Source organism: Stegodyphus dumicola, chromosome 7 (assembly GCF_044657685.1).
Source record: "Stegodyphus dumicola isolate Sdum_Otavi_A_Nest chromosome 7, ASM4465768v1".
Lineage (NCBI taxonomy): Eukaryota > Metazoa > Arthropoda > Arachnida > Araneae > Eresidae > Stegodyphus > Stegodyphus dumicola.
In genome coordinates this window covers 147,401,493-147,413,943 of record NC_140774.1, presented here as the reverse complement: position 1 = coordinate 147,413,943, position 12,451 = coordinate 147,401,493, and the positions used below count along the sequence as shown (strand labels likewise).

General features: G+C 31.4%; 1 protein-coding gene across 2 annotated transcripts in view; it reads right to left on the bottom strand.

Annotated features, from left to right (window-relative positions):
- Window positions 1-6,297, bottom strand: part of LOC118204703 (PC-esterase domain-containing protein 1A-like) — a 42,324-nt gene extending 36,027 nt beyond the window's left edge. Inside the window, exons 1-2 of one of the 2 annotated variants that reach the window (XM_035377000.2) lie at window positions 6,244-6,297; window positions 2,176-2,299 (exon numbers count right to left, since the gene is read on the bottom strand). In XM_035377000.2, the coding sequence (XP_035232891.2) occupies window positions 2,176-2,251 (76 nt within the window). In that variant the 5' untranslated portion in view covers window positions 2,252-2,299; window positions 6,244-6,297. The remainder of the gene's footprint in view (window positions 1-2,175; window positions 2,300-6,243) is intronic. The other variant, XM_085820892.1, reaches the window with a different exon arrangement.
- Between the last annotated feature and the right edge of the window lie 6,154 nt (window positions 6,298-12,451).

Sequence of the window (12,451 nt, the reverse complement as noted above, 5' to 3'; positions counted from 1 at the left end):
TGTTTGGCATTTCTAGAATAAAATAAAAAGGAACTACTCTGATATGCGCCCTCAAGTCGCCAAATTTCTCGCCAAAAGTATTTGGCGAGAAACTCCACGCTGCCATATTGCTATCTAAATTTTTTGTCTACATTTCGAACTTTAAGCCTAAAATGTCTCCAAAAACATGGTTTTCGCAAATGCAAAAACCACGTTTTGAACACACAATTTAAGCTAAAAATCCGAAACAAAAACAAAACATTTAGATAGCAAAACCGTAAAGTGTCTAACCAAAATTATTTGACAAGAGTCCATGTACACAGCGGTATGTTTTAACTTAAAAAAACATCTACGAATGACACAATCTAGGCAACGAACGAATCTACGAACTACGCACACCTCGCTTTAGTAAATTAACATAACAATAAATTTCAAAGAATACCATGTACACAGCATCCTGTTTAAACTTAAAAAAACATCTACGAGTTGCACAATTTAGGCAACAAACGAATTTACGAACTACGTACACCTCACTTTAATAAATTAACATAACAACAATAAATTTCAAAGAATACCATGTATACAGCGTTCTGTTCCAACTTAACATCTACAAATCGCACAATTTAGACGATACACACTAATCAACAAAATAACTAAAATAAATTTCAAACAATTCAAAAAAAGAACAATAACGACAGAAATTCATACTAAAAAAACAATGAACATAACATTCTACAAAATAAGAACAAGAATAAAATAAAATGCACTTACCAGAAATAAAGGCTTTTTCGAACAGCAGAAATACCAATTTCATACCACCCTTAATATGCCGCCACGTAATCACTATCCAGAAAATTCCTACTATGGTTCACAAATAAAAAGAATAACAAATAATCACAAATCCCTACTTCTATCATGCACAGCCATTAAAAATAATCTCCCAGACCCTCTATCCAAACCTCCAAATACCCACTGCCTCTCAACAGGATGGACACGACGATATTTCCTTTTGCCGAACTTCAATTCAACAACTTCCACCATTTTACCTTCCCCCCTAGCTTCTCATACACAGAGCATGACGCTGACCAACGAACTCCAGCGAAAGATTTTTCAACGTGAACAGGGTTGCCATACAACAAGCACTCGCGCCAAAAAACAGCACAGAACACATATCGCCACATTTGGTGAAATTAGGGCATATATCAGAGTTGTACCAATAAAAATTATAATTAAATACCATCGGCTAATTCTGGATACAGAAAAGCAAGGATTTTTGTAGAAGAGAGATTTCAACACTCCCTGACAAGTAGCATTGAAGTTGATTGAATTCTTCTTCTGTTTCTGTTCATTTTTCTTTAAATTTCATTAATTTTTTTAAAGAGGTTTTGCTTGTTTGAAAAATTTTGGTTTTAGCATTTTTTAAATTCTTTGTTGCATTTATAAGATTATTTTAAATTTATTAATTACGAATTTCAATTTTTGATCTCTGCAAAAAATTAGTTCTAAATTTCTTACTTTATGTTTATATATATATACATATTAATTCTTATTTAAGAATTTATATTCGATCATAGTCAATGTGCAAAGTCAAATTTAAACAGGTCTCTGATTTTTCCAAAGCAGAATACAAATTATTACATACTTGTTGAGATAAATAGTTATGCATAATAGAATCCTTATCTAATAATTAAAATTTGTATTTTAAATTCTTGAAGTTTGTTTTCTTTTGATGTGTTTATCGGGTTTGCAAACTTGTGATTAATATTGCTACTCCAACAATATTTAAAAAAAAAAAAAGCCACCAAAATCACCAGATTGCATCTAATAAATAAATGTTATACCATTTTTATGCATTTTAACCCTCCAAGTGTTACAGGGTTAACTCTGAAATTTCCAAGTACCTCAAAATGCCGTGAATAAATAAATGTCATTCTTGATTATAAGTAAAAAATGACTCTTTCACTTTGTATCTTGATTCTTTTTCTTTCGATATACGTCCAACCCGAAATCTGACACATTAAAATCTAGCAGAAATTTTCATGTGTGATGTAAGTGAAAGCCATCTTTCTATACAGAATTTTCTGTCCATAACACTAAGAGGGTTAAAAGCTACATTAGCTGATATGATCTGATTTAAAATATACCCAAAATAAATATTAAAAAAATAACTAACGAAGTAACTTAAAATGTTCTTACTTGAATCTCCTAAAAAAACTACATGTTTATCTTTAAACAGTTTGTTCACATCATTCTGTAAATATATATCTGCCATTTTGGAGACTAGAAATATCTGACTTAAAGAAACTTCGTAAATGAATACCTAAATAAAAGACAGACATGTTTTTAAAATGAAATACAAAAGCAATTAAAAAAAGACAATGAATCAGAAAACAACTGTTTTGTATAATATATATATATACACACACACATACATATATATATTATGGTATTCATGTATTAGCTGATACTTGCCAACACACCACCTCAATCTATTAGCACTTTTTGTTTCAGTAAATGGATTATTATTATTTTTTTTAATTCTAGAAGGCAATCACATCAAAGTGCTATCTTCCACAGCTTGTTTCAGTCTCCGAATGACCTCTAATAAATAAGAAGAGAAACCACTTCCCTCAGACTGATTCTCAGTTCTTATTCTAACACTTTATCAACTGTTGCTAATATTCTATCTTTTTCGTATCTCTTCCATCATGTATAGTTTCATTATATGAGATTTCAAACACTTGTGATATTTTTTCATGAAATACCATATGCCTGAAGTAGTGGATTGCTTGTGCTGCATTTCTTGAAAAATCTAGTAAACGCATAATACATAATGTATTAAAAATATGGTTTTCCTCTATGGTGACTACTAATCAGGTCTGGCTGACTATGGTGACTATTCAAGTCTCACTGCAAAACTGGGATGCTTATCTTACTATTATTAGGCAGTATATCAGAGAAAAAATAAACTCTGCCTTAACCACAAATTAATTATAAAATTTTTTTTTAGCAAACTCATGTTGTAACTAAAATTTTTATTATTTGTAGTGTTAAAGATAATGAAATAATTAAACCAAATAGCAAGTTCTATACTTTTGCCACACATAGTCCAGAATAAATTGTGTCTTATACGATATTTTCATTCCCATACCATTCCTGAAACATTTGCAAGTGATTTGGAATACCCAAACATATCCTGCAGAATATTTTATGAGTGTCTCTCAAACCTTTTTGAAATGAGAACCATTTTTAAAAATTAGAATGTTTTGTGGACCACCTTACTCTTGTTCCTTCAAAAGCAATTATTTTTACATTCATTACTACAAGTACATTTATACTTTTAAAATAAAATTAATTAAAATTCACATAATTTTATACTGGTATTAAGTTAGTAAAATGAAATTTACAGTAAAAGTATAGTTTAGGGTCCCCTTGGCGAAACATGGATACCGATTTTGTGCAATTCCTTGACTCGTTATTTTGACTTGCGAAGATCGCTGTTACACAAAGCCAAAATAACAAGACAAACAATTGCACAAACTCGGTATCCATATACACATCGACTTATTTTCACTTAAAAAAAAATCCCCAAATTGCACAAAAATGGCATTGCGCACTCTTTTAACTTTATCCATGTACACATCGACCTATTTTTACTTAAAAAAAAAAATTCCAGAATTGCACAAACTTGCATTGCGCACTCCCTTTACTTTGTCCATGTACACATTGATATATTTTCACTTAAAAAGTCAAAGGAGCACCAAATTCTACAATATAGGCAAACAAAAAATACATAATCTCAATAAAATACATTTTAAACCAAACAATAAAATAACATAAAAAAGGAAAAACATGTTATATATTTAAGCACTACCAAAAGCGAATATTTCCCTACCATGATTTTTGAGTTCGCTTCGTACACCTAGAGCCACGTAAAAATCAAAATGTCAATCATACTCAAATGACTTTTTTCAAACCAGGTACTCTTTCTGATCAAACGCTTCACATAGTGACCATCTGAACCTTTTTTCCTACAAACCCATTCGAATCCATCTAAACGGTTTTTACATTCGACTAGACGCATATCCTTCCTACATACAGGACACTTATAATGGCTACTAAGTAAACCCTCATTTACACACCAGTCCATTAAAGCTCTTTTTCCCTTTCGCTCCAAATCCTACAGAAACTTCAAATTAATCTTACTACATTCGGCCATTCTACCGTCTAAAGAATCAAACCAACACACACCACAAAAATGCTTACGAAACATCCTATGATTCAAAATTTCCCAGAATCATGCACTCGATTACGTCACAATAGGGTTTCCATAACATTCAACTACTCAGGCTCCCATAAATGAAACAACAACTTGGCGATAAATCAAACAACAACTTTGCCATAATACAAGGGGTACCTTCAAGTCTTACTCTACCCGAAATTTACATTAAGTTTTAATAATTCATGGCTATCTTATTTAATGGAAAAAAAATTTCTTTTTTTCAATATTGCAATTAATAATCCACGAAAATCTGCTACCTATACCACTTGGAAAATAAGTTTCAAATTGTGACCTCAGAGTTTCAAGAAATGAATATATATCATTGCAGAATTGTTTTCCAATAAAGATATTTTCTACTGGAAAAGTTTGTAAGGTTAGAAATGGTGAAAAATTTCTGATTGGCACAATTAATCCATGAATCAAATTTTTGCTCAAACTCCTTAACTCTCCATGTGCACTGAAAATAGACAAAGCATTACCTTGTAGGCAGAGATTTAGTTCATTTAGTTTTGTAAACACATCTGAAGCATATGCCAATGTACTTAGCTACATGCCACCAGTAAAAATGATGTATAATTTTGTTTACAAATAAAAGCACATTCTTGTTTTTTTTTTTTTTTTTTTTTTTTAATCTAAGAGGACCAAAGCGGCAAGATTTGAAAACTATTTGTGGCCTACAGACAATAGATTGAGAATCATCCTTTTATGATATTTCAGGAATATTTATTTCTAGAATGTTCCGAGCTTATTTTAACAGAATACACATCTAAGCTGGTGGAAGAAATCTCTCTCAAGCATAGTATGTTTCATAAGAATGCTCTTCTACCCTGTAAAAAAATCTTTTGTGTATTCTTAAAAAGTAGGTTATGATTGCTTCTTCTACATAAGCTGGAATGATTTTTAAATATAGACATACAAAAAGATTTGTTTCATGTTTATTGTTTAAATTTCTGAAATACTTCTAAAATATGTAAAGAACATCATTGGTAAATTTCTGGAAAATATTCCTGAGGTATGAAAATAGATGAATAATGAGACATTACATGTATATGCTAATACACAACTGGACAAATTTTAAAGATCATTAAAAGCTTATGCAATGGCAACTAGAATGAGGAAGCATATATATATTTTTAATAAATAGATGGGAAAAGTGCAGAATCACCCATTGCTTGGTGCGTTTTTAAGAATTGCAGAAACTCGGTATCCATGTATACATCGACCTTTCACTTAAAAAAAAAAAATCCCAGAATTGCACAAAAATGACATTGTGCACTTCGTTAACTTTATCCATGTACACATCAACCTATTTTCACTTCAAAAGTCAAAGAAAAATTCTTCTTACTCTTGTAAAAAGCACCAAACAAATGAGTGGACGATCCTGCCCTTTACCCAAATAGATTAGTTTAATCCACACAAATAACATCATGCACTTTTTATATTTCTTATGTATAATAAAATATCTCAACATAATTCAACTCTTATGAAAAATTTAATTTTTGTCATATGCATTTACATTAATATGAAAGATATTAATTTCTTAACAGAAATTAGGATTTTATTCACGTAAAAGAACCAGAAAAGCAAATCGAAGAGGTAAATAAAAATTTTTTGCGCATAAAAAGTAGTATTTCTACAAAAACAAAACAAAAAAAAATTTTAATTATTAAACTTATGCGATAAAACATATATTTCAGAACATATCATTACAATATTACATGTTTTACATATTAAGTGCTATGCGATATGTTTCCTAGCATTTCCCTTTACATGTGAAAAATTAATTAATGATAAACCCTCAATTATTCTAAGCAGAAAATTATTATTTCGAAAAATTTAATTTAAATGTATTTTAAAAACAATCGCATCAACTGTTTTCACGATACGAAAATAAACTTCCATTAATTTTTAACTAAGTTGAAACCATAACCATAAAATTACTGACTAAAAATAACGCTACTTGAATTTATACTGAAAAGTACCTCAATATTAACTCAAAATATTGGCGCCATTTTCCCCACGATCACAGTTACACAATGTGTCAGCTGAGAAAGAGGAGAAAAAAAATGGCAGCAGAAAATAATAAATCAAATATTAAACAGTAATGTAATAAACAGCAAATATGATCGAAATAAATATAAAATGTACGACTCTAATAAGAAAATGCCTTCCGTAAGCATACAAATAACAGGTTCTCCCGTTTTTTTTTTTGCCTCAAGGCAGTTTTCCGAAAAATATCCAGAGCCTCGCACCAAAATGGAGTTATCCAAATGGTAATGGTCAAATTGCAGGATCGTTAGACCTTTGGGATAAGGTTCGGAGAACAGCCTTAACGCCAAAACGGGGAGAAACAGCTTATTATGGTAGACCACTTTATGGTTGTCATCCGATGTCATACTTCTTCTAGGAGGACAGCGTGATACTTTTTCCCTGCTAAGGGATTATCTGTAGCAGAAGATCGGGATACGTACTGTCTGTCTATGGTAAGAACAGCTCTCGCCAGTTTGTCTGCAGCTGTCTGTTGCCGTAGAAACGAGCCCTAACCCATTTTTCGTAGGGGTGCCTTGAAGACTTACTTCTGAGTTTGCCACCTTGGCGCATTTAAAGATGATTTGGCGATATTCACATTTTGTTTTAGTTTCAAGTAAAATGCTTGTTGACCTTTTGCGTCGACCCCGACATCCAATTTCCGAAAATGAAATTCGATGGCGTAGATAAAGCTTTTGCAGTCAAGAAACGGTCTTTGATTTTGCCGTGTGAGGTACAAGTCGCTGAATTTGCCATCCCTCTAGATGTACAATGAGTAAAAATAAACTTGTAGGGAAATAAATTTAAAAATCCGTGTTTATTTTTGAAGAAAAATTTTAATTTCGACATTTAAAATAATCATGCTATTATTTTGCTTCTTTTTTGTTTATTTGTTTGCTTGCAAAATCATAGATGACATCTTAGAAATCTACTTGATTGCCCCATTCTCTTTATATAGTATAGACGCACTTCATAAATATAAAATAAATTTAATTTTTATAGTTCTCCCCTCTAGCTGATCTACCGTGAACATTCAAAGCAATTTCTTCAGTCTTTAAATGACGTTCTGCTATGTTTTTATTTCAAAATTTTCTGATAATTTATTGCTTGTGCTTTAATAATGACTAAAAATTTCATCATTAAATGTATATAGAATCATCTTGAGAGTAAAAGCGTTTTTTTACATACCCATGCTCTCAATAAATACTTTTTGCGAACATTTCTTCTTTTCTCATACCTTTAAACTAAACCAAAAGCTGGTTAATTTAATGGCGGAAGGAAGCGAAGGTGAATTAAAATCAAAACTGCTTTTTCCTTAATTATCAGTGGTTTGGGTTGGTTTATATGATTACGGAAAGCCTCCAAGGTTAAATGCTTAAGAGGAGGGATGCCTTCATGGAGGGCTTGCTAAGGGAAACTGGCTGTGCGCCCAAAACCGTATCATGTTGCCAACATTTCTTAAAAGTTCAATTGCTGTCAATCCATGTTTCATCGATGTAAACGATGTGGCGTTCACTTGCTCTGAGTTTTCTCATTTCGCGTAAATAATTGTTCCTCCAAAATACAATGTGAGGTCTTTCGATAAGAATTTTTTTTTTCTACGCATTCCAACGAAAATTCATTGAACACAAAACTTTGCACAAAGAGTCTTTTTGCCACGGGAAGTCTATTTTTTGCCTCAAGGCAGGCAGTAATTTCCGCACAGATGGCACTTTCTTTGATGTAAAAGTCTTGTATTGTCTGCCGTAGAACGCATTTGTCAAAATCGTCAATTTCACACTTATGATTAGCAGGGCTTTTACATTTCTTTCCAAGTGTATTCAGAAGTTTATTTTCACCCATTGTTGATACTTTGCTCTTCGAAACTTAAGGAAGAGGAACTACTAAAGAGTTCGCCGAAGCTTCAGAAGCGCAAAATTCTGCGACACTATACACGATTTGACGTGACTGAGACTTTAAAGGTTGACCTTTCTTAAACTGGAAGGGCATTTTAAAAAATTGGCGATTAACAAAGCACTACGAAAATGAAGCTAAATAGAAGCGAATTTGAGCAAATGCTAGCACAAAAGATATAACAACGAGAATAAAAAGAGCTAATAGTAATAATATAAGGCATAAGAAAAGATGCGTGCAGCTGGAATGAAGCCGAGAAGACGAATGATAAACTTCCCTTAAGCCAACAGTCGCCAAAAACAAAATAACAATAAAGCAACCCTTGGTTCGTCCCTATTTGAAATATACTAGCCCTGTTGCTATAGCGACCGCCACTCGCCAGACACCGTGGCGGGAGCTGTTCTTACCGTAGACAGACAGTATTCGGAAAATATTATTATGTTTGCTGTTTGCTTATCAAGCAAAGACTATTAAATTAGAAAAAGCACATATATTAGAATAGGATTAAATTAGAAATAGGATCGGACCAGAGTTTTTGGGGTATATTCTAATTCTAGTCGGAGCACACCGGAGGCAGCCCTAAATAAGAAGGCTCCGATACTTCTTTAATGTAACTGAACAATTATTTCAGTAGAAATTTGATCTAGGAAATTTTATTTTTAGTAGAAAAATTATGTAAAACATCGCTTATTAAATTTTATCTCTTTACATTTTATTTAATTTTAATTATTTAATTGCTTTAATCTTTAATTATAATAATAAAAAATAACAAATTAATTATGAATTATTTAAGTAATAATTATAAATTAAGGAACAGGTATTAATTATTAATATAAATCAAATAATAATTTGATACTCATTAACTATTTAATTTTAAAATTATTAAAAATTTTAATAGTGATTTTATTTATTTGTTTACTCTTGTTACTCTTTCCTGATGGTCTTCCATAGGGTTCCGGTACGCATATTTCACAAGTGCACATCAGGGCAGCGACTGAGGGAGGGCCTTCGAAAATGGACCAATGAGCTTCTATTGCTCTTGTGACGCTAAATCTTCGTGCACGTGAACGTACGTTGTTTATGTTTTAATTTGCATTTGTTTCGCAGTTATAAATGTATGGCGTAATAGTAGAAAATCTCGTAGTGTTTTCGTTTAGTGAATGCCTGACATTTCACTTTCGCGATTTTTATCACGCATTAATGTTTGGATTGATGTTAACGGCTTTTTAGATCGAGAAAATGACTGAAGCTACAGTTAGCCTCGAATATTATGCATATACTAACACCTGTGGATTAAGAGAATTCAAGTGTATAGTTTTTTGAATTAAGCTGAGAAGGATTGGAAGTATTATAATGAATCTAGTGTTTTCTTATTTCAGTGCTTGCATTCTTTTGATGTTTAAAGTATAAGATTCAGAATACATATTGTGCATGATCTGATTATATCCATTGTTAACATTAAAAGTTATATGTGAATAAATTGAATATATTCATTGTGAATAAGATAAATTTATTCTGTTTGATGAGTATTTCTTGTGTAGACAATACATTTAAGAGTGAACAGTTATTAAATGTGAAATTTAACACACTAAATGTATACGAATGCAAATTAGTTAAGTTCACTCTGAATAAAATTCTGCGTTGGCTATTATTATATAGGACATCTTTTTCATATAGACTTCAAAAAAAGGTGCTGACTTCTATTTACATATATAATTGGTGTAAATATTTTTCTCACATATTTCTTTCTTCATCTTATTTACCACTTAATTAATATTTCACATGGATATTTTTGCGGAGTATCCAACATGTGCTTGTATTTATTTCAAATTCTTTCAACCAAGTATTAAAATCTTCTCAATTGCTTATATTTGATCTAACTTTGCAATGCAAATTTTCAGAACTCGACTATGCTTTAATTATTTTGTACAGAAAATTGTGTAGCAGAATATTTTCAACCATCTTGCTTAAATCTTAAAGCACGCGAAAGGTCAGATGACATGACAGAAGTATTACTAGATGCCCATTGGTCCATCCTAGAAGCCACTCCCTCGGTGGCTACACAGATGTGCACTTATGAAATGTGCTTCTGGTACTTCTACTTTTAGAAATTAATCCCTGGATCGGAGCAATACTAAGGGCCTTGTGTGGACACCGTCGACATGGAAGAACCGGTCGTTTTTTGCGATCTACTCGACAGAGAACGAGTCTGGTGTCATCACCTCGATCTAAGGCTCTAATATAGGAACCTTACCTCGATCATTACAGAGATCGACGCGTCGGAAATTTTCCCGTCAGCTGGATAGCTACCGTTTAAGTTTCTGACTGCCGTTTTAGAGCTATACTCAAGACGGCGTAGGTCACGGATAGTTTTTGGAAGTGTACGTAATGGATATTTTAATTTCTTAAGATTTCCGAAAAACTCGAGTGTTTCGCCCTAGAAATAACGCATTTGAGCCTGACGATTTTCTTTCCAGATGTGGACTTAATAATAATCAAGATATGTTAAATATATTTTAATGCTTCTGTTTATAGCTAGTATTTTCGTTCCTTAGCATACAATGATATATGATAGGATTTAAACTTTATAATTTGTACGTTTTAAGTAATTCGTTTTATAATTTTCATGAAAAGTAAGAAATCAATTGTTACTATTTTTATGAAATATAAAGGTGTTAGATAATGTAATGCTTTCTTTTATGTATTAATTATTATTCATTTTCAAGTTTTGTGAAGTCTTATGAATATAATTTGTGCATTTGATCAAAATGAGCAACTCTGTTGTTAAAAATTGTTTGCATAAACTTACAAATTTCTAGCCAGTGTAGCGATAGAAGTAAGTAAAATATTTACATAGTTGAACATGTGGAAAGACGTATCCAAAATTTTATATAGGCATATTTCTGTAATTCAGCTTACTTCAAGGCAATTTCTTTGAGATTCATAAATATGAAACATACATAAACTGAAATCATTATATTCAAATAAATCTGTTTTACTTTATTAATATTTATTTTCTTGTTATAAGGTTGTCGGTTCTGAAAAGAATTTATTTAAAACTCGGATTTAAAAATATGCAACCTGTGACTACTTTTTTAGATAATTATCTGCTATTAATTTCAGGTACATAATAATTATGGATATCGTCTTTAATACTTTAAAACAAAAATTTAACAGTAGCGAGGCATTTCATTATAAATTTAGTATATTTTTACAGGAAAATACATGCACGGAACAGCTTAAACACGTACGTTTAACTGACGTAATGCAATGCTTTGATATTACAAACATGGACGCCGCTTGTGTGGTAGAGTTTCATTCCCCAATAGTGAAGAAAACTGCGAACCTTCCCTTCTTCTATTCTAACCTCCTTGGTGTAATATTTAATAATTTGTAAATGGTAACATTTAATATTTATTAACTTGTAATTGGCAACACTTTGGATACAGATATGAAAATAGAACTATGCTGGTATTGCAGTTCTCTGTGATTATACATTCTAAGATTGTAAATAAATAGTTTCTAAAAGCTAAAAGTGCACCTTCATAATAATATATGGTGTCAGGAGTGTTTTGCTTTCAAAATGGAAAGTTTAAAACCACCAGAGCCGATGAAATTTGATGGAAATCTAGCTTCGAATTGGCAGAGATGGCTGCAATCATTTGAAATATATGAAGTAGCTAGTGGGTTACATAATAAAGACGAGAAGGTAAGAGTTAATACTTTTCTTCATGTAATAGGAATTCGTGGTCTTGAAATATATAATACATTTCCTATAGAAGAGGGTAAAGAAATTAAATCAAGTGAAATTAAAACAAAATTTACGGAATATTGTATTCCTAAGAAAAATATTACATATGAAAGACATTTATTCTTTACTAGAAATCAAACCGCGTCAGAAACCATAGATGAATATGTAACTGACCTTCGAAATAAAGCTAGAACATGCGAGTTTGCACAATTAACGGATAATTTAATAAAGGATAAAATTGTTTGTGGTATTAAAGATAATGTAGTGAGAGCAAGATTGTTACACGAAACAGAATTAACATTAGAAAATCTCTTGATATATGCAGATCTGCTGAAATAAGTGCACATCAAATGAAAATCATAAAAGATGAGGAAACTACTGTAAACTTAGTGAAAAAGAAACTAAGTAAACATAATAAGAATACCTACAAAGAGGTAAATACCAATAAACAAAAGACAAAAGTTTGTTCTAAATGTGGAACATCTCATGAGAATCGAATGTGTCCAGCATATGCAAAA